This window comes from Misgurnus anguillicaudatus, chromosome 24 (assembly GCF_027580225.2).
Source record: "Misgurnus anguillicaudatus chromosome 24, ASM2758022v2, whole genome shotgun sequence".
In the NCBI taxonomy this organism is placed as follows: domain Eukaryota; kingdom Metazoa; phylum Chordata; class Actinopteri; order Cypriniformes; family Cobitidae; genus Misgurnus; species Misgurnus anguillicaudatus.
In genome coordinates this window covers 27952472-27979527 of record NC_073360.2, presented here as the reverse complement: position 1 = coordinate 27979527, position 27056 = coordinate 27952472, and the positions used below count along the sequence as shown (strand labels likewise).

At 37.8% G+C, this 27056-nt stretch overlaps 1 protein-coding gene across 5 annotated transcripts; it reads right to left on the bottom strand.

Annotated features, from left to right (window-relative positions):
* Positions 1-3956: 3956 nt before the first annotated feature.
* spartb (spartin b) lies at positions 3957-15636 on the bottom strand. 5 transcript variants are annotated; one of them, XM_073863554.1, is made up of 9 exons: positions 15547-15636; positions 13760-14556; positions 10699-10965; positions 9530-9668; positions 7899-8093; positions 6928-7086; positions 6688-6778; positions 6498-6542; positions 3957-5595 (listed from the first exon to the last, which is right to left on the bottom strand). In XM_073863554.1, exons 2-9 carry the CDS (start codon positions 14552-14554, stop codon positions 5394-5396), a joined length of 1893 nt encoding a protein of 630 aa, XP_073719655.1. In that variant the 5' UTR covers positions 14555-14556; positions 15547-15636; the 3' UTR covers positions 3957-5393. The 5 variants fall into 5 exon arrangements, with proteins under 5 accessions (XP_073719655.1, XP_055052925.2, XP_055052927.2 ...); XM_055196950.2 differs by having other exon boundaries at positions 15470-15623; XM_055196952.2 differs by having other exon boundaries at positions 10768-10965; positions 15470-15623.
* Between the last annotated feature and the right edge of the window lie 11420 nt (positions 15637-27056).

Genomic DNA, 27056 nt, shown 5'->3' with positions numbered 1-27056 from the left:
CCCCGAGACAGCGAATCTGCTGCAATGTTGAGGCGGCCGGGGACGTGCGTCGCCCGCAGGGAAAGAAGACGCGGCTCCGCCCAAGTCAGGAGTTTCTGTGTCAGGCGCAGAGAAGGCAGTGATCTCGTGCCGCCCTGGTGATTTATATGGAACACTACCGACGTGTTGTCCGTCCTGACCAGAACATGCTTTCCCATCAGAACAGTTTCGAAGTGCTTGAGTGTCAGGAGAACCGCCTGTAGCTCTAGAACATTGATGTGACACCTCAGTAGATGCGGCTCCCACAGGCCGTTCACACCTTGATGTTGCCACACGCCGCCCCAGCCTGAAAGGGAGGCGTCCGTCGTGACCACCTCTCTGCGTGACGGGGGTGGACCCATCCGGACACCCGACCGTAGAAAATCGTCCTGCCGCAACCGGGCAAGGGAAAGATGACCGGACCCCGAGATTCGTACAAGGGTTCGACGGTTGCGGACTGCTGATAGGCGGAGAGCGATCAGCCATCGCTGAAAAGGGCGTAGGTGAAGCAGACCCAAGCGGATCACTGTGGATGCTGCCGTGAGCAGACCCGCCAGTCTCAGCAGACGAATGTAAGGTATCCGGTGTCCCAAGCGGACACCCTGTAAGGTGTGGTGTATCACCGACCTCCTGGCATCGGTAAGAGAGGCTCGCATCGTCCGTGAGTCCAGATGCATGCCTAAGAAGTGTACTGACTGTGTAGGAGTGAGGTGGCATTTCTCCCAGTTGACACTGAAGCCCAGTGCTTCGATGTGTCTCAGCAGGCGGTCGGTGTCGGCGACACAATAGCCAGTCGTCCAAATAGGGAAGTACAAACACACCGTCCTGTTGCAGGGGCTCTAAGGCAATCTGCACACATTTTGTGAAAACACGGGGGGCCAGAGAGAGCCCGAATGGAAGGACCTTGAACTGGTAGGTCTTGTGTAGAAAGCTGAACCTTAGGAACTGTCTGTGCTCCACTGCAATGGGCACATGAAAATAGGCATCTTTCAGGTCCACGGTAACGAACCACACACCTGGAACAACGGCTCGAATTACATCGGCCGTGCGCAACATGCGGAACGGTAGGCGTTTTAAGAACCTGTTTAGGCGCCTTAAATCCAGGATGGGTCTGAACCCTCCATCCTTTTTGGGAACTAGAAAGTAGCGGGAATAGAAACCTCCCGAACACAGCAGAGGGTTTACCTCCTCTATGGCATTCCTCTGCATTAAACTTTGAACCTCCGCGATAAGGGTGAGGCGTTGTCGTACGTCTGAAACTGACGTGTGACAAACTCGGGTGTAAGAGGGAGGCCGACGGCGAAACTGTAGTCTGTAACCCTTCTCGAGAGTCTCGAGAAGCCAGGCGTTGGATGTTATGTCTCTCCAGCACTGCATTTGAGATGCGGAAAAACCCGTCGCCGTCGACCCGAGTCCGTCAGCGGCGCCTAGCCGGAAATTCTGAAGGCTTGGGGGGGCGCTGATATGGTGGTTGCCTCATCGGCATAGGGTGTGAGCGTGTACCCGCAGTGCTACGGTGTAGCGGAGGGGCAGGGCGATTGTGTCGACCACGAGAGAAGCGGTTGGAAGACCCAACAGGTCCACGTTGCGAAGTGGGGGCCAGACGAGGCGGACGTATGGCCGGTTGCGGATCCTTAAATTGTGTGCGTCGTTCCACATGATGCGAACGGGACTCCGACACACGCACCCGTCTTTCTAGAGCTTCCTGAGCAGCCGGTCCGAAAAATTACCCGGTGTCAAGGGTAGCTGCCGTAGATTATTACGACAGACCTCTGGTAAGGGAGATTGGGCTAACCAAACTTGGCGTCGCATGTATGCAAGGAGGCCCAGGGCTCTCCCGCAGTCACCGGCTATAGCGCCAAGAGCCTGGAGAGAGGCGTCCATTAAGCTAGCCACTGTGTCATCATGGTTAGCGAAATCCAGGGACGAGTGTAACGCCAAAAGCAAATGCCCCATTGAGTTGCCAATACGCCCCAGTCTGGCCACTGTGTTATACGTCTTGACCAGTACGTCGTCCGTATGTCTGCACTCTTTGTTAGGACAGCGTACATCCTGTCGCAGGGCTTCGTCTGGCGAGACGATGAGAGAAGCCACACAGGGCTCCAAAGACGGCATCGAACCGAGGCCTACTGTGTCAGGTGCGGACATGTCTGCCAGCATGCGGGTAACACGGTCAGGCCGAAACGACAACGCTGATTGAAAAGCAGCTGATACTACCTCCGTAAAATCTTTGCAGTGTGGCAGCCGTGCATCCTTTACCCCAGGCACCGAGCGGCACAACATGTTGGTTGGACCTGCAGACGCCGCTGGGACATCCAGCTCCAGTTTCGCCAACGCACTCTTTAAGGTGTCACGTAAAGAGAGTGCTGCGGAGGACGCCTCACTTCCCGTCCCCGGTTCGCTGCCACTGGCCGAGGGGAGCGAAGAAGACTGGGCAGGTGGCAACATAGCGTCGGACATAGGCTGACTAAAAGACTCACTGACGAGCGAATTCGTTGCTGCCACAGATACGGCGTCGCACCCATCAACATCCGTTGAAAGAAAAGGTGAGCGATTAGTAGCGTCGGTTTGAGCGGTACATTCCCTTACCTCCGTGTGGCATTCGTTAACCGCTGAAGCAGCTGATCCGGCCAACAATGATTGTATCTGTTGCACCGTAGCAGTCAGCTCGTCCATGCGTTTCGCCAGCGTAGATGATGACTTTTTTTAGTTTCGGTTGTCCGCCGCCGTCATCGTGGTGCTTGCGTTTACGTTTACTTTCGCCCGTCAGAGCACACGTGACTCGATTTCCCGATGCAGGGCGAACAAACGTTGAACAGACGTTGTTGGCGCAGCTCGACAGGCATAATACTGCATTCCGGGCAGGGGTTAGACAACGCGTCCTGCAGATGTTCTTTACCCAGGCACGACGGGCAGCGGTCATGTCCGTCCAGCATGTCCATTGTGGTGAGGCACTGCGAGCAAGACGCATGCTCCATGGTAACCGTTCCACGAGCGATCCGCCGACCGCGTGATACAGGCGTCGAGCAAAGCTATCAAGCGGGCGTAGTAACGTCGCACGAGGGAACCCGGGGAAACCGCAGGTACTCGATGCGAGAGGTTAAAAGTTAGGCGAGGGAACCCTGGTAAACCAATAGGTACTCGCCGTCAATGCAGCCGCAAGAAGATCAACACGGTTTACCTGTCCGGTGTCAAATATCCTGTCGTGTGACCCACGCGAGAGAGCCTTGTAAAACCAAGAGGTACTCGCTGGAAGACGCGACTCCGTTAGCGATCCAATAGTAGAGTAATGCAATAATCCAAATCAATCCAGTTGCTAACAGCTAAGTGGGGAGCGAATCGCCAGCCCAAATAAGCTGCACACAGAACGAAGTTCTCACCAAGCGAGAATGACAAAGAGAAAGTTCATGACGTTGTGATAGGTTTTTATATGGGTCATGAGGTCATAGGATGACAACCAATCAATAAGTTCTCGTAACCAATGCGCGAGCGCATGATATTTCCACTCTGTTTATGCCTCTGGCGGTCTGGAGCTATGAAATAGAACATTTATGCTATTTCGTATCCATAACATTTCTTTGCAATCCTATATTCGTATAGTCAGCTCTAAAAATTTTAAATTAAAATGTAGATTTTATGGCTAAGAAAATATGAAAAATATCATTTTCAAAAATGTTAAGGCTTTAATAAGATGAGAACACATCATTTGATCTCACATAAAACAGCTAATAATTTGAGTACCAGACATAAAATCAGTTTATTGTTACCACTAGATGGCAGAACTGCATCTTAATTGCAATTAATATGAATACAGCAGCAATTCATGTCAGTTTACAAGTGGCAGTTACTGATATAGATCAATATCTAATAACTACATACTGATAAATGTAACAATAAAAAAATACACTGCAAACAAATAATTGTACAAGACACTATGCTTTAAATAAATAATTTTTTATTGTGTCAGATAACCACAGGCTATTAGATTCTGACAGTCAGCAAAACAACAGTCAGTTGACATTAATGGTTAAACATTAAATACAATTAAATAAGACACGGCAATAAAGATTTCGGTCTGTCACATTTCAAAATTATATTTGTCTACAAGTATTACATTATACAGGTAATGAAACTATAAACAAAAAGAAAACAAACCCATAAAATTTCAATAATATCTTCACTCTAAAAATGTCTATGGTTATTTTTGACCCATGTTGGGTAAATATTGAACAGAACACCCAATGCTGGGTTGTTTTAACCCAACTGCTGGGTTATTATAACCAATGGTTGCATATCAACAACCCAACATTGGGTCATTTTTAACCCAGCATGTGTTCTGTCCAATATTTACCAAACATGGGTCACAAATTACAAAGCCATTTTTAGAGTGTTTGAGGTGTCAACCTGTAAACTTGGAGAACTACTAACCAGAATCTTAACATGGTGTAATACACACAAATACACACATGGTGTGTTACAGTTGAACATAGTTAGTATGAAATGTGTCTCTGTTTTTTAAAATTTTATTAAAACATAAATTATTATATTTAATTATTTTTTTAACTATTTCCACAAAGGTTTTAGATTACATTGTATATCTGATTTTAAAATATTAAACATTGTAATCAGACTGTTCAGATGCTTGTATATTAATTGAATACTTTGCACTCATCTTCCAAATAAATATCCAAATCCGTTCCTCACAGGGGGTGTTGACTGCTTTTTGGAAGTACAAACTGCAGATCTATAGCATTTTAATATAATGCTATACACAGCTTAGTAATAATAAATAAACTTATATATTAAATACAAGAATATTATATTTGTTAAGGCTCCATGGGACAACAGGAAAAAGTAAACATTTGGATATAAACTTTCAGGAGTCCATTTATAATAAATGAAACGTACAGTAATTATGGATGTTTTCATATTTTTAGCTAAATGGTGGATCCAATTAGGTTTACATCAAGGTTACATTGCTGGTGAAATGTAAGGCAAGTTCAGAAAAAACTGTACGGCAGTAGAGACAACTTTTAAAGTGCATTTACCACAGTGAATAAAGTATGCGGGTGCATTAAAAATAAATGTTTTAACTGAAAAACAGCTTGCACTGACATATTAAAAATATATATAATTGCCTTTTTTTTTGTTGCAGTGAATGTTTGTAAAACAAACTTAATTGTCCTAGTAATATCTAAGGCCTAGTCCTGGTTTAATTAAACCCTGCAGTGGTCTTGTTAAAGCCTTTGGAGTCATTCACGTAAACAAATAACATCAAAATGATCCACCCGGTTCATTCTTTATTTTTGAAAGCATGATTTTTGGTTTGCTCTTACAAATGGACACCAAATGGAAAGTGGTCTGAACCTTCTGAGCTATTTTTGGTCTTTATGTTTTTCAACTTCACTACCTTTCTCACTGACTTTATAGTCTGCCAGAATGGCATGGGCGGTCTCTTTGCCAGTCTTCTTGACCATTGCCTTGACTCCCAGGTTGTCGATGTTGAATGCGGTGACGCCCACATTGATGGCCGAGTTGACAGCGTGATCTGTGGCCTGGCCCGCTGCAGGCCCATACCTTGATTACAGATAACCCAGATTGAGTAAATTATGTGAAGAGAGATATCAAGCTGATGGAGTGAGTTTTGTGAGACTCGAGTATTTCCAAAGCAAAGCGAAGCAGTTAGTCAAGCAAGGTATTGCATTTTCTGGAGAACATTTCGATTTGGAATGTAAAATTATTTTAGCACATGCTTGTTTTTGAATTTAAAAGATTCAATGTGATTTACAGAAATGTCAATGTCAAATTAAAATTTGGTAAATACTTTTGTGAGAGGGTTTAAGAGAGCAAAAACTTAAAAAGTTTCAGCCTAGATTAAATTCCAGTGGGGTCTAAAAGTCTGAGACCACATTCTGAAAATCATATTCAGTTTACTCAAATTGTTTAATAATAAAGTCTTAATGAAAAAAGCCGTATTACATAAAAATAAGGCAAAAGGCAAAAAATCTGAAGTGTGGTTTTAGTCTTCTTGACCCCACTATAATTCCAAACCATTCCCGATTCTTTGTGTATTCTTATTTAACCCAAATGCACGGTAACTCGCTTTAGATAAAAGCCCTTGCCAAATGTATTAATACAATGCAGTGCATATGTAGCATACATTTCCACTTATTTAAGCACCTCATTGCACTTTCAAATGATGCATTGTCATACCTGTAGTTAAAGGCAAGCTCAGAGCTCCAAAACAATATGATGAATTATTTTCAGCTGTTAGGTTCAGATATTTATTGCATTAAACTGTGGATCAGTGCACACAGTAAGGATGCTAACGGAGGTCTCTAAATCATTATTTATAATAAATCATTAGCATTGCATGCAGAAGTTGACCTTATTAAGACACCCAAATCAGCCACATTAGCTTTAGCCATGCTTTTGAGCATTAAGGTCATTTTGTAGGGTTAAGGGTAAAATATTTCTACTTTTTTTCATTTGGAGGGACTGAAATGTTCTCTAGACCCCTAAATCTGCAAACAAATATATATGCAAGAAAATTGTGTGAGTGCATTTGAGCTTTTAACTATTTGTCATTAAAGTAATTTGTGCACTGTTGCAAACAACATTAGTATGATCAACTTAAGCAGCAAAAGATTTGAGAATCTGAAGACTTACTTATGTTTTACTGTGGTAACCGTCTCTGTAGCAACACTCTTTGCAATGTTTTTTGCTGCAACCTCCAACCCAGTCCACATTGTTGCAAATCCTGTAAACACAAAATCCTTTGTTAGCATTGCTCATTCATTTATTTTGAACTAATTTATTTTGATCCAAGGAAACTTATGCATGATATGATCCTAACAGAAAATAGAAATACCCGTTAATTAAATTTAAGGTTAAAGGAGTAAATTTTACCTTGAACCCCACTTGCTGCGACCACCATAGCACCATCAATATTGGAGCGGCCATCCTTGTCTGTCTTTACAGACTCTGGGATAAGCTTTCCTCCGTGCTTCTTGACATGAGGCGCCAACTCTCGGCCAACGTGGCCAGCGACAGTGCACAGCCCATCCACTGAAACAGTACAGGGGTCAATGACGTGAATTATTTTGTGTCCGTATGGTTCAATTAAATGTAAAAGGGTTAAAATATCAAAATAAATTTGCAGATTACTTGCATACATTCTCTTTTTTGAGGACAAAGTCTAAAATTTGTGGTATTATTTCATTTTGAAAGAATATTTGGGGGATAATTGCAAAAATGTCAATGTGGTGTAACCGGTCTGTGTCAATTGGTGTAACTAGTATTTTTTATAATGAAAATATCAATATATTTATAGAAAAAGTGGAATAAAATTTAATCATTTAGTTTAGTAAATTTTTTTCATACATTTTTACATCATTTGTCAAAGATTATTTAGAAAACAGCTGTTTTCAGCATATGTCCGGACAAATATTACAAAAACGCATTGAAATTTACATTTAGAAATAACTAATAAAATGATTTTTTTTTTTTGATGATTAACCTTACATGCCATCAAGGTGGATAAAATATTTAATATTTCTCATTCTTTGGCGATATTGTTGGTTACACCATTTGACATTTTCAGGTCCATTCAGTCTTAACTTACATAAAAATCGTGCAAATGTAATTTTTTATTGCATAAAATTAACATAAATACACTGTGTGCATTGAAATAAACCTGATGTGTGCTTTTAAAAGAAGTTTATTTTTTTTTTAAATTTCTCATCTTGCCAAACTGTTTTTGGAGCTGTCAATGATTTGTTTCCCGTATATTTATTGATAACCTTTATTACTTTAAATTGACAATTCAGGGTACTCTCAGCAACAGTGAATTAATAAAAAAAACTTTAAAAAATCCTTACCGAGGAACTGGCTGACCTTCACTGCGCCTCCTGTGGCTTGTTTGGCTACATTAAGGCTTCTCGTTAGGGTCGGGCTGACATGAGTTGGTTTGTCTTCTGGCGTGATGTGCTCTCGTAGTTTGGACGCACCTTTATGAATGGCTTTTCCAGTGTACTCTGCTCCCTTCACCAGGCCCCAGCTTAGCCATGAAGCCCCTGTAAATACAGTTAAGTAAGTATTTTAATACAGAAAAGTAAACCTATCGTGTTACTGTAGCTTAACTGGTAGAGCATGATGTGTGTGCAAACATGCATCAGATGATCAAATGCAAACATTGGATGCACTAAAAAGTCACTTAGACCTTCAGAAAGATTTAGAGTAGATCAGAACATCTAAAGAGTAATGCTGCGTACACACCAAAGGCGAAGCATTGCGTTCCTCGCTCTAGATTACTTGCGCGATTCATTGGGGTGTACACACCAAACGCGAATTCAATGATTTGCGAAAGTAGATTACATACAAAGTCAATGCAAAAACGCGAATAGACGAGAATTGATGCAAACAGACACAAACTTGAACAGGGGAATGTGAATAACGTGATTTGGGCGGGGCGATTGTCATGAAAACACGCGCTATTTGTGTATTCATGCAAGTTGAAAATATTCAACACGAGCGAAAAATCCGCATGACATGAAGTTAAATCCCGCGAGTAATCTAGAGCGATAAACGTGATGCTTCACGTTTGGTGTGTACGCAGCATAACTTCGTGTCATGCAAACTCTTTTCTTGAGTATTTTCAAGTTGCGGAAAAATGTGTTTGAGACGAAAAGCACATGTTTTCGCGGCAATCGCACCGTCTGGGCAAAAATCCTTGATTTTGCAGCCCATTTTCTTAATAATGCGATGGTATATGTGGGATATTTATGCAATTTTGTGCAATGAAATTGCGGGAACTTGCAAAAACTGCGGGAACTTGCAAAAACTGCGGGAACTTGCAAAAACTGCGGAAACTTGCAAAAACTGCGGGAACTTGCAAAAACTGCGGGAACTTGCAAAAACTGTTTGCAGCTTTTGAATGATGTTCACGTCACATAATCATGTCACTACATAACGTTCCCATGGCAATAGGGGACATGACTGCGCTTGTGTGAAGTAAATGCAAAAAAATTTCAACTTTCTACTAAGATATATGTGGGGGGATTATGAAATCATGCAAGCCCTGCGTATTTTGTGCACGGAAATTTGCAATTTATGCCGGCGAAAGTGCAGCGTATTTGAAAAATGTATAAATATAAATATGAGGACTTTGGCTGATTATGCGTTGAATCATGCGATCGGATAATCGCGTTTTTCTGGAGGGACTGCATTGTATGTAATCTACTAGTGCAAATCGTTAAATTCGCGTTTGGTGTGTACGCCCCAAAAGCCGCCCAAAACATACTAAACGATAATAAATATAAATTAACAGAATACTGCAATACCACTACAACCCACCGGGGGTCGTGGCCCACTGTTTGGGAAATAGCCGTAGATAAGCCTCTGCCAAACGTTTGTTTCAATGAAAGCATTAAAGCATTAAGTCATCTTCGAAAGGGTGTTGTAGGCATGAGACAAAGCATACTATATATTAAAGCTAGACAGGAGCTCTTACCTGTCAGAATTCCCTGTGCCACCTTCTCGCTCCATTCAGGGAGTACCATCTCCCCCTCTTCAGCAGAGGGTGCTGCTTCAGATGGACTTATTGGTACCTTCTGGCCCAGGTTAATGGTATCCTCTGCATCCTCTGATACCTTGGTGACACGGGATATTGAGCAACAGTTAAAACATAGCATTATTAAAAATGTACAATCAAATGGTGACCTTGAGCATGTGAGCATTAGACAGTATTGTATATAAAGGGGGTAGGGAATGTTTTTGTTTTTTCTTTTTGCTAAAAAAAATATTTTTGTCTCCAAACATTGTTCTTGAGCCAGTAAGTCAGCAGGGCCTGGTACAACAACCTGTTATTTCCTCAACAATGAGGGTGTTTGTTGTTGCCCCTCCTTTACAGGATCTGTGACACTTGGCTGCAAGCTCAGTAGCAGCCGTTTACATTTTTTAAGCTGGTTTTAGCTGGTCTCCTAGTCTGGCCAGTCACTTTTTAGTCCTTTTTACTACTCCTTGATCCTTGAACCTTTAATGTGTCAGCTTAGGACATAATCTTAAATAAGCAAAGACCAGCATATAGAATACACTATTCTGTTAAAAGGATTACAGGTAATTTATTTTACAAACATTGCAAACAGTGGTGTGTGCCAACTAAAATACTGTGCGCAAGCCAAAGCCAGCTCATTATTTCCTGATTTACAAACATTGCGCCTTTTTTTGGTAAAACGCTCATCCTATGAGGCAGCGAAAGCAGCAAAAAGCTTATAGGCATTGTAACATCCACATGAATGGCCAAGACCAGTAAACAATAAAAATACAGCAGGGCTCAACGCAAGGATTTACAGTATTCTACTGGCCCGGTTGGCACTTGTCATTCAATGGTGTTACAATGCTTTAGTACCTTGTTAAATAAATCTCTCAACCCCTCAAACACACCTGTAATCTGTGAAGATAGTAAAGGGTTAATAAAGCAAGCCAATGTGTATCCAGTGCATATGAGAAAATTATGCAAAAGTTTACCACCTGCTAGTCTGTTGCAATAAAGACAAACTGAAAATACCATACATCCAGCAAACACCTCACAGAACCAACAACCAGCAAAACATTGGAATTAATAAAGCAAGGGATGGGTGAGTGACACGCAAACTGTTATAAAGAGTCGATCGGCCACACCTGCTCGGATGCCTCAGCTGCCCCCTGTGCTATTGAGGTAGGGCTGCAAGGGACACAGGGGGAGCTCACCTGGACACGCAGGTCAGTCATCTGAGAGAGAAGGTCCTGGAAGAGCTCACGTTCCTTCTGAGGAAGCTCGGAGGAGAGGACCACCCCAACGTAGGAGCCAGGGGTGGGAGCCATCATGTCTGGGAACATGTAGACCCCTGTGCTGCAGAGCAGGACTGGAGAGTCGGTGGCCATTAAAGGGTAAACCCAGTCACAAACCTGAAATTATAAAACATATACCATTATGATGACTATACGATTACAAAGCTTGATTCTGATTGGCCAGTCATGACAATCTGAGGTTTGTTATTCCCTCCATGTGCCTGAAACTAATAATACAGTCTCATCCAGGTACTTAAAGTCATCTGGACTGGTAAAGTTTAATATTTCAAATTTAAATATGCGTATTTAAGATGACATGCCAATATTTACAAATGTTTTAACCAAATGCATGTTTGTCTACTCTTTTTTAAACTTTCCATCTTGGCTTCAAAACCTGAATAATATTCATTCTGCCCTCATGACTGCTAGCGTTTAATTGGATTAGAGTCAAATCTAAAAGCAAAGCAACTGGAGGTTTTGTATGCAGCATGATGACAGCTAATCTACAACCCCAATATCGCTGTGGAAAGATTACATGGTCCATTATGAATTAAGGGGTTGTCAGACCAAAACAAGAATTTAGATGTCACGCAAGGCTTTCGTATAGATTATGACATCTTATCCTGTGTGTATTTATTATTAGACATGTTAGACGTGTTGTAAACCGGGTTGAGTAAACAGTACATAGTGCAAATAGCACAGTACAGTTTCTCATGAAGGATCAATTCAAGAAAATTCCTTTGATAAGGTCATAAGACTTGTCACCCGATCATTCCAGTACACCGGACAAAAGGGTGACTGGGGATTTCCTGCAATGACATCACTCAGTGAAAGCCTATTGGATTGAAGCAGTGAGCCCACAGTCACATGACACTACTACTGTAGGACACAAGGGACGAGACAGACTTCATTAAAGACAACGATCTCAAATGCACCATGAGCTTTAGAGCTAGACAAAGGTTGGGAAAGTAGGTTACAGGACACAGTGACTTTCAAATCAAACCTCAATGGACTGGGCTTACCAAACGCCTGGCATTCATTTCTGTGTACGTAAGAGATAATGATTTGATGTGAAAGTAAGGCACATAATGCTTGTTTGGTAGGGCTGTCAAACGATTAATCACGATTAATCGCATACAAAACAAACGTTTGTGTTTTTGCATAATATATGTGTGTGTCTGTGTACTGTGTGTAATTATTATGTATATATAAATATACATACATACATACATACATGGATGTATATGAGAATGTGAATATATATATATTTTTTTATATTTTATATTATATAATAAATTTAAACATATATGATATATATATATATATAACATTTTGCTTAAATTTATACGTATTTGTGTGTGTGTGTGTGTGTGTGTGTGTTTATATACACACAGTACACACACATATTATGCGAATACGAACTTTTATTTTGTATGCAATTAATCGCAATTAATCAATTGTCAGCCCTATTGTTTGGGCATAAGGCATCGTGTCATCTCTATATATTATACTATAGATTAAGCTAAAGGGAGACTGTTAACCAAAATCTGAAAAAACTGTATTGAAATGTTAGATAATATCTTATAACCAAGGCCGTAACCATATCTTGAACATTGTGGGGACCCAAAACATTTAGGGCACTATATATGTATATTAAAAACATCAAATATTGGAACAATTTGGTAGTTTCTGATTATTGGGGAGGCATGTCCCCCTTAATGTCTGCTATGCGTATTGCCCTGCTAACACAACAGTAAGGCTACAAAACGATTAGTTGCATATAATAATTATTTATATATAAATATCGTTTTTTAATAAAAAATATTTTAAAAATCTATTTATATATTAAATATTCATAATTAAATAAAATATTAATTATATAAATATAAAAATGTATAAACACTAGTGCTGGGCAAAGATTAATCGTGATTAATTGTATACAAAAAAAAAAGTGATTTCTGGCATAATATATGAGTGTGTGCTGTGTGTAATTATTATGTATATATAAATACACACACACACACACACACACGCACGCACGCACGCACACACACACACACACACACACAAATTCATGTATTTAAGAAACATTTACATGTGTGTAATATATATATATATATATATATAGTTTTATATATTATATATTATATATAAATCAAAAAAGTTATATATAAATTAAAAAATTCTGAAATGAATATATGTATGTGAGTGTGGTTAAATATACATAATATTTACACACACAAATCACTTTTATTTTGTATACAACTAATCGTGATTAATCTTTGCCCAGCACTAAACACACATGTAAATAATTCTTAAATATATACTGGCATATATATAATTAAAGGCGGAGTCCACTATGTTTGAAAAACGCTTTGGAAAAGGAGACGGGCCGACTACCAAAACACACTTATAGCCAATCAGCAGTAAGGAGCGTGTCTACTAACCGACATCCTTGCCGGGTTGCGTATGTGTGGGGCGGGTCTATCAACAGAAGGTCCAGATTCTATTGGGGTAGGGGCGTGTTTGTTTAGGTGATTTCAAATATCAACACTGGCTTTTAAACATCGTGGACTCCGCCTTTAATATACAGATATATGATTTAAACAAAAACTTTAATTCTGCAAACAACCAGTCGCAATTAATCATTTTGCAGCCTAGAACAACAGTCAGAGAAAATCTCATGAAATCTGTCTAAAATCTAAATTATAATTTGGTCTATTATACTGTATTATTACAGTAACAGGTTTTTCGATTTTTCGCATTGCTGTAATGACAACGTAAAAAAAAAACATAATGGTCTTTCAATCTATATAAAAATGTAGACCCTATAATTTTTTTTCTTTTTGGGGTAAACCAACAAATTTCTCAGTGGCATTTAGATCTTCAAGCACAATTTATACTTTCTTACCTGCAGAAACCCAGGTGGCCTGTTTGGTAATCTATCGGAGCTTTCATTGGTGAACTTCACCATACGCAGGTACCCTGGGTAAGAGGGAGCGCTTACATGTCCATCAGGGGTAACGAAAAAGATCTGCACCCCTTGAGGAAGGTAAAAGAGCTCCTCTCCATCCTCCCCCAAACTCTGAGGAGAAGGTGTAGAATTAGACATGTAACTGTAAAACTCATCGCTAACGAGAGAGAGCTCGCCAGAGTCCGTTCCATAAGAAATGCTCAAGTGCCCGTCAGCGGCTTGTGGGGTGTATGCAGGGGGCTGTTCAGCTAGGATATTATGTTGTGCTGTGGGTGAGATGGGGGCGTACCCTTGAACCCCCGACGGAAGCCCTCCCACAGCGCCTGCGGCCCCATGCAGCTGTGGTGGTGCAGGCCTCTCTGGCATTGGTTTCGGGACATCGGGGTAAAGCTTTTGGGGGGGTGCGTCAGACGTGGTCTCAGCCGAGGGGTCCTGGGTGGTCTCCAGTATGGCTAGACGGGTGGTGATGTTGTTGAGGGTCTCTTGCATCTTACGCTGCATCTGTCTAGCCGACTCCCAGGTTTGACCCACACACTCTACGCCCTGAGTGGGCACACTAAGTGCCCTGAGGAGGTGCTGTCGTCCTTGTTGATACAGTTTTAGGGCTTCCGCCCTGTTCCCCGCCTCATCCGACGTGAGAGCTTTATTGATGCAATCAAACGCCCTCTCGTAGCCATCTTTGATCACCTGCTGTCTTGCTTGATCGAAGGCATCCTGTTTTGCTTGCTCCATGCCTGAAATGAGAAGAACAAAAGAGGAATGTTGTCAGCTCTGTGTTTTTTAGTAATATATCCTACAAAAGTCTACATAACCAATAAACCACATTATTTCCTTATCATGCCACACAATCAGGCAGTATAGGCAGATCTGGTGACTTGCTTATGTCACTGACGTCAAAATAAGTCGGTGTTTGCATCCCATTTTACTACATCTGACATATTTTTTATTATTAAATGGGACATTTAGTACATGGAGGACAGGATTTTATCTATTGGGAATTATTAATGACTTATATTATTAATATTTTATAAAAGCAGATGCTGATTATTCCAGTTGGTTGGGATAAAATAAAATAAGGGGAAATAAGCAACAAATGTTTTTAAATCTGCATGACATAAGGAAAAGCAAATAACAAAGCAAAATGGTCATGAACATTTTGGCACCTAGCATGGTTTTACTGTATGAACCTTGAATTTTTGTAGTAACGCTAGTACTATTGCATGTAGTAAATACCATGAAATATTAATATGGTATTTATTCAGTACTTTCGTACAAGACAAGTTTACCATCTAAAACAGTGTAATGTTGTTTAGAATCAGAATAACTCAGCAGGTGATCTTCTGTTTATTAAGTAAATTACGTTCTAATAAACATCAGTATCATTAGAGTATACAAAATATAATGCGTCACACACGTGGGCGTTCATAAACAAGACACATCGTTTAGTGACATCTTAAATTAAAGACTTGATTCTAGTTTATCAAGTGAATTTGAGGTCTTTTAAAGAGTTTGACCACAACAAAAGCCAATACAGTCGCTAGCTAACATTATTAAGTTATTGTTATATAACCCAAACATCGACAAGCCTTCTTTTTCACCTCGCTACTTAAAGATCGTTTACGAAAAACAGCTGCCTTTGTAACTCACCAGGAGACGAGCAAAATTAAGTTTATGAAGAAGTTAAATGTGTGTGTTCCGGGTTGTTTGAAGATAAGCTTTCTGACCTGACAGCTCAGATGCCCCTTGACTCACGCGTAATGTCACGTGATACACGGACCAAAGACGTTTTTCTAAACATAGCGCGCCGTCCTTACATGCACTTCCGTGTTGATCACGCGCGACGTCTCTGATTGGTCACTGTTGTTGTACGTAACGGCTATGGATTTGACGTAGCCACGTAATGTAGCTGGCAAAGAATAATGGGAATAAAATATAAATATGTCAAATGTATAAAATATATATTAACACGTGTTCGTTAACAGACACGAGAAAAACAAAACAAACAAAAAAGAAAGAAAAAATACTGTACATTTATATAGCATAAAATGTATGCTAATACATTTGATTTTATTATTAAACGTTCTTGGACTTGACAACTAGATTTAAGATAAGATACATTTTATTTTAAATACTGTACCTGTCCATTTTTACGTATTCAATATATAGACATGTAAGCCTAATAGAAAGTATACACACTATATTTTATACAGTCAGGTATTAGTATGGTGACAATGAAGTGATGTTTGAAACCTTGAAGTATGTCCAGGTTTTATCCGCTTTCCAAATTAATTGACATTTTAAGTCTCATAATTAGGCTACTGATCATACAGTGCATTTTGTCATAAGGTAGCAATAAGCTACGGGGCGGATCCGCAACGGATCCAGACCGGAGCTGCCGACTTCGGATTTGGAGCGGATCCGGAGCTTATTGCTATCATTTTAAGTAGGATCTCATTTTTGAAAAACTTCTAAGGTTTCCAAAACGGTCTTATTGCACAACAAACAGATTATTATCAGTAACCTTATCACTGAGAATTTAAGCAGCCATTGAGTCTTACCTAAACATTTTCTTCAACTGATCAGCAGAGTGCGCTGTATCACTTAACCTTAGCCCTCATCTGTACAAGGAGTAGGGTAAAATGGTGTGCCTTTTTTATATTGCCAAGAGTGTCCTGGGATGGACTGGCCATCTATCCATTCTGTGTCCTGCTGGCATACTAAAATGCTGTAGTGGTCCCCAATCTTCCCACAAGAAGGGTGTTTGGAGGATGGATGTTCCAGTGGTATTTCAAGTTTTTTCAGGAGACTGCCCATCTCCTGTTTTTCCACTGGAATGTATGGAAAACACCTGGAGCAGGTGGTGAGCTGAATTTTAGGGAAATCCCTGGCAGATGTAGGGATTTAGCTTTGTGATATTCGATAAAGACAGACACACAGATAGACAGGCCGTAAGTTTAACATTAGTAACGCCATCCGGAAACCAGATGAACAGCAAAACATGCTTCCCAACAGAACAAAACAGACGAGACCGTGCTGGAAAACCCCACATCTGCACGCATGTGGCACACACAGACGGGCAACTAAAAACATGTTAACATGAAGCATGTGCAAGGTGTGCAACTATAGGGACATGACATCACTATGTGCATGACCTCACACCACTGGCAAACTAAACAGATGCATATGTCTGCACTATATCACAGGGCAAATAAAGAAGGAATTCACATAAAGTTTATTGTGCAGTAAATCTTTGTATACTGCCAAAGGAGTGTTTATATAAGTTCATGCAATAATCCAGGTTCGCATACTATCTTAAATGTTTGTGTTAAACATATTATATTTTTGATGCATTTGCATTCATATTGTCCTAAGACCATATTAGAAAGTCACCATGCTCTCTGGGGGACTGCATGGGTCACATTTGACACCCTGAGCTTCTATTGAAAGGGTTGCTTAGGGTTTAATGGTATATTTACACAGATTTACACGCAGTGGTGTGTTGTAAATCTGGATCAGATGGAAACCATATGGACTGTTGACCACCAGGATCACCAACACTGCATTACAGTGCATAAAACAACAGAAAAATGAAATTATGCCAAGTTTAAAAGACAAAAAAAAGCTTTAAATACGTTAATTTTTACATGTGGGTTTAATGTTGTGTAGAGGTATATTTTTGCTACTGCACCTGAAGCTGCGTTAGAAATGGGGTGGGAAAACTCTTCATAAAAATATATTTGTTGGGGATGGATTGATTTATTGTTCTCTTAGACTTACTGTCTTTTTCTTCATCCAGAAAGCTGACCCTGAGACATAAGTTGAGAGGTAAAACAAGCCCAGTTAGGAATGTTTTCATTATTAAAACCATGTCACGTAAAATATAGTGTAAACTATGTGGTTAATACACAGAATGACAAAGGGGATAGTAAAGTATTTATTATCTTAAATTTCCATAAAAGTACACTGCACTGACAAATTGTGCATGAAAAGAAAATATGCAGCATTTTTGACAAATCAACATATATTTTCATCTTACTCTAACTTAAAAAATTAAGTTCAACTTGATTTTATAAGTTATGTCAACTTTTCACAGCTAAAACTTAAAAAAGTAGGTTGCATTAAATTCCAAAACTAAGTTGTTTTAACTTCATGCTGCATATTTCTTACAGTGAAAAACCACACTGTAAAAAAACTTTGCTGCCTTACATTTTTTGGTTTAATCAACTCAGATTTACAAGTCATGTCAACAGAGATGAGTTGTCACAACTTATAAACTATAGTTGAGAAAAGTCACCTTTACAACTCACCTGTAGTTATAACAACTCATCTCTAGTCAAGATAAATAATATTAAGTTGAAATGACTTGTAGATCCGGGTTGATTCGGCAAAAGAATTTGGGGCAGCAAAGTATTTTTTACAGTGCAACAATACAAAGATAAACTTTGATTATCTTTTTAATCCACTTCAAATGTTGACTAATATATTTGAAATTGATCTAAAGATCTAAAATTAATATGAAAATTAAATAAAAAATAAAGTTGAATGAGTTTAAGTTATTACAACTTTATTGCTATTTATAGCAACTTCTAAGTAGTCAAAAAAGTTTAAATTACTTGTTCAAAAGCAATAAATTTTTACAGTGTAAAACTTTAAGGAACCTAAAATATTCTTCGGATACAGGAAAGGTCTTTTGACTTGGATTTCTCTTTAACATTGATGTGTAAACCAAATTTCCTAATTGTTTGGAGGTGTGATTCATTTGTCATTAGGGGGCGCTGTTGGACAACAGGGGAAACACACGAAACGTTATATTTGTGAATATTATAAACAAACAGCATATGCTGTTTTTGTGGATCATAAAGTCTGCAGATCATAGTTAACCTCAGGTATGTAAGACTGACGTGACGAGGGTCTTCAGACACATATGTGCTGATGTGATAATGACTGGCTTGGTTATGTCTAAATATTTCTTCTGTGTTTCTTGGGATGGGAAAAGAACTGGATGTCCTGCTTGTTATTTATGTGACTAAAGTCTCACAAAAGACTAAAACGAGAAATAATTCATAGACGTGAGCGACGTTTACATAAAGCAAAACGTCATGTAACTTTAAAAGAGCAAAGTACTGTATATGCAGTATGGTTGCATCACACAGTTGGAGCGTACGGGAGCAGCTTTTACTTTACAAGATAAGTGAGGTAGTGTTGAAATAATTATATTTAATTGGATGGTGAGATGTGAATTATAGCCTAAGAACCTGTCACTGTACCATAATGATGATAACTTTAATTTTCAAATTATGTGAAATGTGCTATTAAGGGGTGGAGTTTGGGTCGTAAAATCAACTAAACAGCTGGAGTAGATGCAGGTCTGATAAGCAAAAGATTTGTGAAGGGATACGAAGTCAACATGGGTTGCTCAACGCCATTGCACCCTAGAGCCAAACTCTTGCATGCAGGGTCATTTAACCCTGTTTTCGATCCTTGATCAAATTTTTTTTGTTTAAAATACCCTTAACTCAAACTATTTTTACCCCTCAAATTAGTGTGAAATAATAGTTTACGAAGAATTAAAAAAAACTAAGCCCAAATCTAACATACACCCTAATCCTGCAATCTGATTGGTTGATGAAAATGTTGATCCAGGATCACGTTCACGCTGTTGGTCTGTCTGCAATTTCTCCCACTGTCCTCCTAATAAACACACATTAGGTTGTGTTGTGGCATGTTTTGGCTAGAAGTCTGAAAGGGTGTGGACTTGTGGTACTTTTCACTTTGAATTAATTTCTTTTGATCTGCACCATTGTCTTTCATGTGCATTTTATTGAGTTTGACAAGATGCGAATGAAGCTAATAAATTAATTAAAAAAATATGTGACCCTGCCTGCGAAAACAAACATACAAGTTCAATGATATAAGTCTCTTGAAATATGTTTTTCTCATTTTATACCATTTTCTTTGATTGGAACACTGCTCAGCTAACTTTAGTGAGTGTAAAAAGTGAATTAATAACATAAAATGTAAAAACTTTTAGATTTTTCTTATTGTCATCAACAAGTTATTTAATAAAACGAGTCATTTTTATAATTTATATTCAATTTTCATTAAAAAATTTAGCATTTTGCACGTGTCCCTGAGATTGCTGTCATTTTGGGGTAAACGCCCAACCGCCCCTTAAAGAAACCAACTGATGTAGTCAATGACATCCCGTCCTCCATTTGGTCTTTCGTCAGTGGAGGTTAATAATGCACACACATCTACACTTTCCCCCCCTTATTTTCATCATATTCTGTATGCCAGGTGTCAAGCTTAAAATGTCCACCCTGTCATTGTAAAATATAAATTAAAATAAAACTGCAGAAATCAAAATATGTATTTTAAAAAGTGCACAGTCAGCTTCAATGGTGAACCACTAAAAATGTCTATTCTGAAATGAAAATGTACATTGGATTTGCGTGACAGGGTGGACATTTTTTGTATTGTGTTTGCTTGCAGTTAATTTATTAAAAGTGCTGGAGTATCTGTAGGTAGATTTAGCGGCATCTGGCGGTGAGATTGTGAATTGCAACCAATGGCTCAGTGCACAGCTCACCCTTTCCTTTCGAAACACATAGAGAAGCTACGGTAGCCCTCACAGGACAAACATGGTGTCGTCTGAGACAACATAGTGAGACAGCATTTTTCTTGTTCTTTAGGGTTACTGTAGAAACATGGCTGTGCAAAATGGTTCTTCTTTATACACCACTGAAAATAGTTATGCATTGCATTTCTGTCAAGAGATCATCCTAAAAGTTAGGTGCACCCTCAAAAAAAAAAAGTAAAGTAATCTATGTAACCAGATTTCCAGGACTACCCTGAGAACTATTGTTGTGTCCTTAATAAGGGTCACATGATGTTCAACAAACCTTATGTCCTCCACTCCAGCAGCTGGACAGTCAAAAATGATCTGTGACAGTCAAAACATGATGTGTTTTGTGAAGAATTTTGGTCTGGATTGCACTCTTAAACTGTAGCACATGTGATCTTGCCTTCAAAGACCTGTACTTTTAATTAACATAATACCTCCTTAGAGCCGGCGGTTATCTGTTCCGTATGCAAGATTTGTCTGTCTGCTGTTAGGCTTACATAGATTTTGCTAAATTGTGACTTTAGTAGCAGAAAACAAAACAAAGGATCATATAGTATTAAAGGTTTGGTTGAAACTAAAGCATGTAGATAATTGGGACTGATTTCTTTCAGCCTCATAGATTACTACCATCGTGCTACCAGATGGTCAAACCAGCACCAAGCCCAGACTACAGTAATTCTGTCCAGAAATACACATACAGTATGTACATACACACACTTTACTACATTTTTTGATTATTTGAGTAGTGGTAGCTGCGTCATAGCTATGTCAATAAACTAAACACACTGTGGAAAGTTTTCTTACAATGTTTGATATGTTGTTTTAAGAAAAAGACCGAAAGTCATATCCTTTGCTGAAAGATTTGATCAAGACATACATACTGTACTGTACAAATATGGAAGTTTTAGCACAGGCCTTGTGACTCAGTGGCTGAGAACTTTCTTTAGTGATAAAGAGTTCATATGTGACTCTGGACCACAAAAGGGTCATTTTTTTAAACTGAGATTTATCATCTAAAAGCTGAAGAAATAAGCTTTCCATTTGACAATATTTGGCCGAGATACAACTATTCGAAAATCTGGAATCTGAGGGTGCAAAAAAGAAATAAAAGAAAATTGCCTTTAAAGTTGTCCAGATGTAGTTCTAGCAACACTAATAATATATATATATATATTTAAAAAAAAATTCTGAACATACTTAATATATTAAAATTACACTTTACTAAGCAGTGGCCTCCTGTGACTTCTTTTTTTGCGGGCGGTGATTCTAAACACATATTTTGACATGAGGAGCCACACACATGACAGGCTTACATATATGTTGTGACAAGCTTAGTTGAACCTTTTTAAAGGGTAAAAATTTTTTTCTGAGAGTGCATTGATCAGGTCAGATGTTTAACTGTCTCTGATTGGTATAAAAACGTCCTATCTGTATCGGTTACTTCTAATAATATGTCCATTATCTGTCCAACTGCACAACACTGTACAAAAAGATGTGTTTTTTCAACTTAAAAAAGTATGTGTTTGTGCTGTCTTAAAATATTGAGTTAATTTAACTTAAAAATATTAGTTAACTTAAAATATATACACTGTAAAAAATGATTTTGTGGTAAATTCTATTAAAAAAAAATATATTTTTATTTATTTGTTTTTTTATAAAAAAATATTATTCTGACCAAACTATGATTTTGTTTGTTTGTTTGTTTATAAGCACGAAGATTGATATTGTTAAACTGGAAACAGAAAGCTGCCCCCACATACAAAATTTTTATGGGGGATATAATGAAACATCTGGATCTAGAGAAAATCTGATTCTTCTTAAAAAACAAAGGGGAGGGTTTTCAGAGATATGGCAACCTTTTATAAATTACTTTGGTGATATTAATCCTAAAGGAATTGGTTGAATCGATCCACTGAGGTAAATGGTAATCTGAGTGAAGAAAAGGACTGAATTAATACGCGAGGTGGTCATTGGACTAATATCTTCAATTTTGTTTTACATGTATTGTTTCTAAATATTGTCTCTGCAGGTTTTTTTTACTTTTTTGTGTGGTGTTTTTTCCTCTGTAATTATATGTGTGAAATGAGTGAATATGTGGTGGTACTTGTTATATGTTTTGTATAGTTTTGATATGTTAAAAAAATCTACTAAATAAACTGTTAAAAAAATATATATTATTGTTTTTAACCAAATTTTGGTAAAAATAACATAAAAAGGTGAGTAATTCTAAATGAACACATTATTTAGTAAATTCAACAAAATTTTATCATGTAAAATTTGTAAGAAGAAAATTAAATTAGTAATTTTTGGTTGAAAGTACTTGAATTTTTTTAGTAAATATAACTAACTAGGTAGTGGACTATAAATAATAGGCTGTATTTACTTAAAAATATAGTGCATCATTTTGCATGCACTTTTTAAGTAAATTTTACATGGAATTTTAAGCAATTTAAGCAGTTTAAACTATTTCATTTAAGTTTAAATTTTAATTAATATATATCAATAGGTTTTATGCAAATTACATGTGTTTTAAATCAAAGTCATGCAATTAATTAAATTCCGTTTAATAATTAGGTTGGTTCTTTGTGCATGCACTGTAAAAAATTATTTTGTGGCTTAGTAAATTTACTAAATAAAATGAGTAAAATCTATTAAAAAATTTAATTCTTGTTTTTTAACCAAATTTTAGTAAAAATATCACAAAAAACTGTGAATAATTCTAATTCTACTATAACTGCAAACATAGAACACATTAAAGATCACAGGAGCTTAAAGATGTAGTGCACTCCAAATTGAAAAACCTCCCTCCAATTTAACTTTCATTATATGGAAAAAGCTTTCAAGATATCCCAACACAATCTGATCTTTACGTGTTTATGTATAATTCACATGAATTTGTACACTCACTTTTCAAGCAATTCACTTTTTTGGGGGTTGGGTAGTGAATTGGAAGCTGTAGTGCTTCCAGTTCTTCTAATAACTGTACGTTTTATTGCGATTCTCATTGTACAAGTTCATACTAAATCGTCACCTCGTAAAATAGTCACTTTTTCCTGTGAGGTCAGATTGGATGTTCCTAACCTGTGATGTTCCACACGGGTTTGAGGGCGATCAAATGTCGACCGATTTTTTAATTCTCGCTAAACTGTTATTTTGAGTCACGGCAAATAAATGCATTCAATACATTGCTATTGTGCTTTTTGTCGTAATCAAATCATTTGTAATAAACCGGCCAAATACTTTTCCAAATCAGGTGCAGACTTGTGGTTCTGTGCAGTTGAAGACAATTTCTTAAAATCACATGAAAACAATGAAATAAATGCTTAACATTCCTGTAGGGAGCACACAGCATGACCTTTCATTGTGCAATTCTATTTAATAATAAACGTACAGATAAAAACTTAAGAAAATCAATGCCGTCTGTTTACATAAAATGTTCCTCTTGTCCAAAGAAAACAACTTTCTTGTTCTCATTTTCCAGTGGAAATGTATAGAGTCTGCAGTAAAAAAATACAGTGAAAAATGTCTTCCTCTTGATCTTTATCAGTAATAGATATACAAAACATTGTTTACATACAGATTTTTTTGTTAAATTATGAGTCATTGGCTGGGAACATTTATTTAACTGATTATTGCGTTATTTCCTCTTTTTAATGAATAAACATTTATGCATTCGTTCCCTTGGGATATTTATGCAAAGTCATACTATTAAATTGGACAATTGTGGAAAATTTTTCATCACATTAAGAATGTCAGCACATTTCCGTCACTGACATGTTAACTCCATTCATGCTGGAATAACATGGATCATGTTTTTCATACAAACCTAATATAAAATTCATATTGTTATTTACAAATTGTACCTTTTTAGTCTTTGTGATCATTATAAGCTTTTCAATCTTTTCATTTCAGATTTGTTAATGATAACCTTTGTGTTTATGTATAAGATAAAGTGGTATTATACATTTCAAAACTCTTAATCCTTGCATTTGCTCCTGGGATTTGTTCCATGGCTAAAAAAATAGCAATGGTATATTTTTCCACTGACTCTGTTTATACCTGGCCAATGTAAGCTTGTTCTAAACATGTGCCAACATTTCTTCAACAGAAACTGTAACAGCCCCTGCTATAAATTAAAAGTGTGCTTCTTGGCACTGGTGTCGAATTCCATTATCTTTATATTAAAATGCATCATGCTAGCACAAAGGTAAAAATGCCTTAGGCTGCAAAACAGATCCTGTAACTATAGCAAAACCACATCACCTTTATCAAAAGAGATACAAAAGATATTAAAACAATATATTTAACATACCATAAAACAATAGGGTATATATTAGAGTATACTATTTCAAAAAGTAGAGAGAAAAATGGGGTCATAACATTTCAATCTGTAGCCCTGTAAGCAGCTTACTGTGTACACATGTTTCATCTGCACATGCACTTCAGTATGACATCACACATTACCTCAAATTTATTTAATATTTATTCTGATAAATCCCAACATTATTTTCAAGGAACAACAAATTGATCTCATTTTAAGTGTTGTGGTTCAAAATGATTTCATACTTTCACAGGCATGCATCTCATTGTCAAAGTTGAACTACGTAGCGGACATCTGTTTTAGTAATATTCTGTTCCCTTTTTCCAGGGAAAACGTTTTATTCGAAATGATCCTCACAAGTCATATGGACCACTTTCATATCCTTTTTAGAGTTCAACAGACCTACAGATTTTAAAACATATTTTTTTAGGTTAATTAAGAAACCAAGTACTAGTATGCTTCTTATTCAAGTCTTCTTCCAACCTTTGATTGTTTAAAAAAAAATGTGTATACCTATCAAATTGTATAAAATTTTTGAATTGCATGTAATTAAATGTATGCATACAAAATATCTTGCATTATATATAAAAGTTATTCTCCAAACAGTTGATGTTGCTGTTGGATCACTATAGGGACAAAGAGCTGGAAGATCGCTCTGTTTGTGCAGTCTCACGAAACAGATGGTGTATAGTGGAAACCTGGCCTTGGGCAACACAGGGAACCCCATCTACGTGGCTAACCGTTCCCTAACCATTCTCCTAATACTCTACCACAACCAATCAAGGGCAAGAAGAGGAGGAGGAGGAGGTCAGGAAGAGCTGTAGAACAGAGGAACAATAATAATGAAGAGTGATTGCTTTTAAGTTGTTTAAAATGGCTTCTCACAGATGGTCTAAAAGTAACCACAACCAAATCTCAGCTGTAAAATTACAATAACAAATTGCATTGAGCAGTCACTTAAATTAGACTTTAAATAACTTGTTTAAATACATAATGGTTGTGTAATGGTTTCATGTGAAAGTCAGCATTTGGGTCTCTGCCTGCCCACATCCTTATGGCAAAGTTGGAAGGAGGCAGAAGCGGAGACGATTCACCCCTTTCTAAAACTGTAACTTGATAATCGGATCTCTGACACATAAAAAATACATTTGGGGCGGTTTCCCGGACCAGGATTAGCTTAGTCCAGGACTAGGCCTTAGTTTAATTAGGAAATATAACTCGTTTTAACAAACATGCCTTACTAAAAACATTACCTGTGTGCATTTTGAGGTAAAACAAAGGGAACTGATGTATTTTAAGATATGTAAGTGCAAGTTGTTTTCAGTTTGGAGAGCTCTTAAATGTGTTTAAGTCTAGGACTAGTCTAATCCCTGTCCGGGAAACCTCCCCTTAATGTTTAGCTAAGTCTACATTTATGTTTACAAACATCATGAATGTTAGAGGCTTATTTACAAAATACACAACAGATGTACACAGGGCCGGAGTGGGACTCATTTTCAGCCCTGGAGTTTCATGCCTTACACCGGCCCACTTTAGTTCACGACTGACTATTAAAATAATATCTTTAAACCCTCAGTAGTATAAGTCTGCAGTAGTGCACTGTTCTCTGCAGCCTTGCAATTCACTGTATTTTTCAAATATATAATTTCATATTCCGTGCAAATGCAGTAAACAATTATAATTTTTGCCATAATTATGCAGCCCTACCATAAGACCATAATATTACTAAAGTAAACTTATTCAAAAACTAAAGGAAACAAATGTGTTTGTATTTTCCTCTATATTTCTATTTCTAAAAAATGGTGAGTCTTGAGATTAACTGTTGGGTTGATAACGTTTGGAAACCCCTGATATACAATACACAAGCAAGATTTATCAAGTAGGCCTATGCATTGGAAACAAATGGAAATAATCTGTATCTTTTTTTTAGTACTTAGATCATGTCTATTGCTAAATAACGTAGGCCTACATTGTGTTAAAAAAAAGAAAACATCATGGATATACTTTTGAAACTAATGAGTTTTGCATCAAATAGATTTTTGTTCCTCTTGCAATAAACGATGAATAATGACTATTCATAGAGAATTCATCTATGACTTGGATAAAAAAAATACGTTTAGAGGCCAGCCCGTTTGTATTAAGACGCGCTCAAGTTTATTTAAAATATAATAGACGCGCGGCCGGCAAGCGCACTCAAAAGACGCGCTCAAGTTTATATTAAAATATAGACGCGCGGCCGGCAAGCGCACTCAAAAGACGCGCTCAAGTTTATTTAAAATATAATAGAC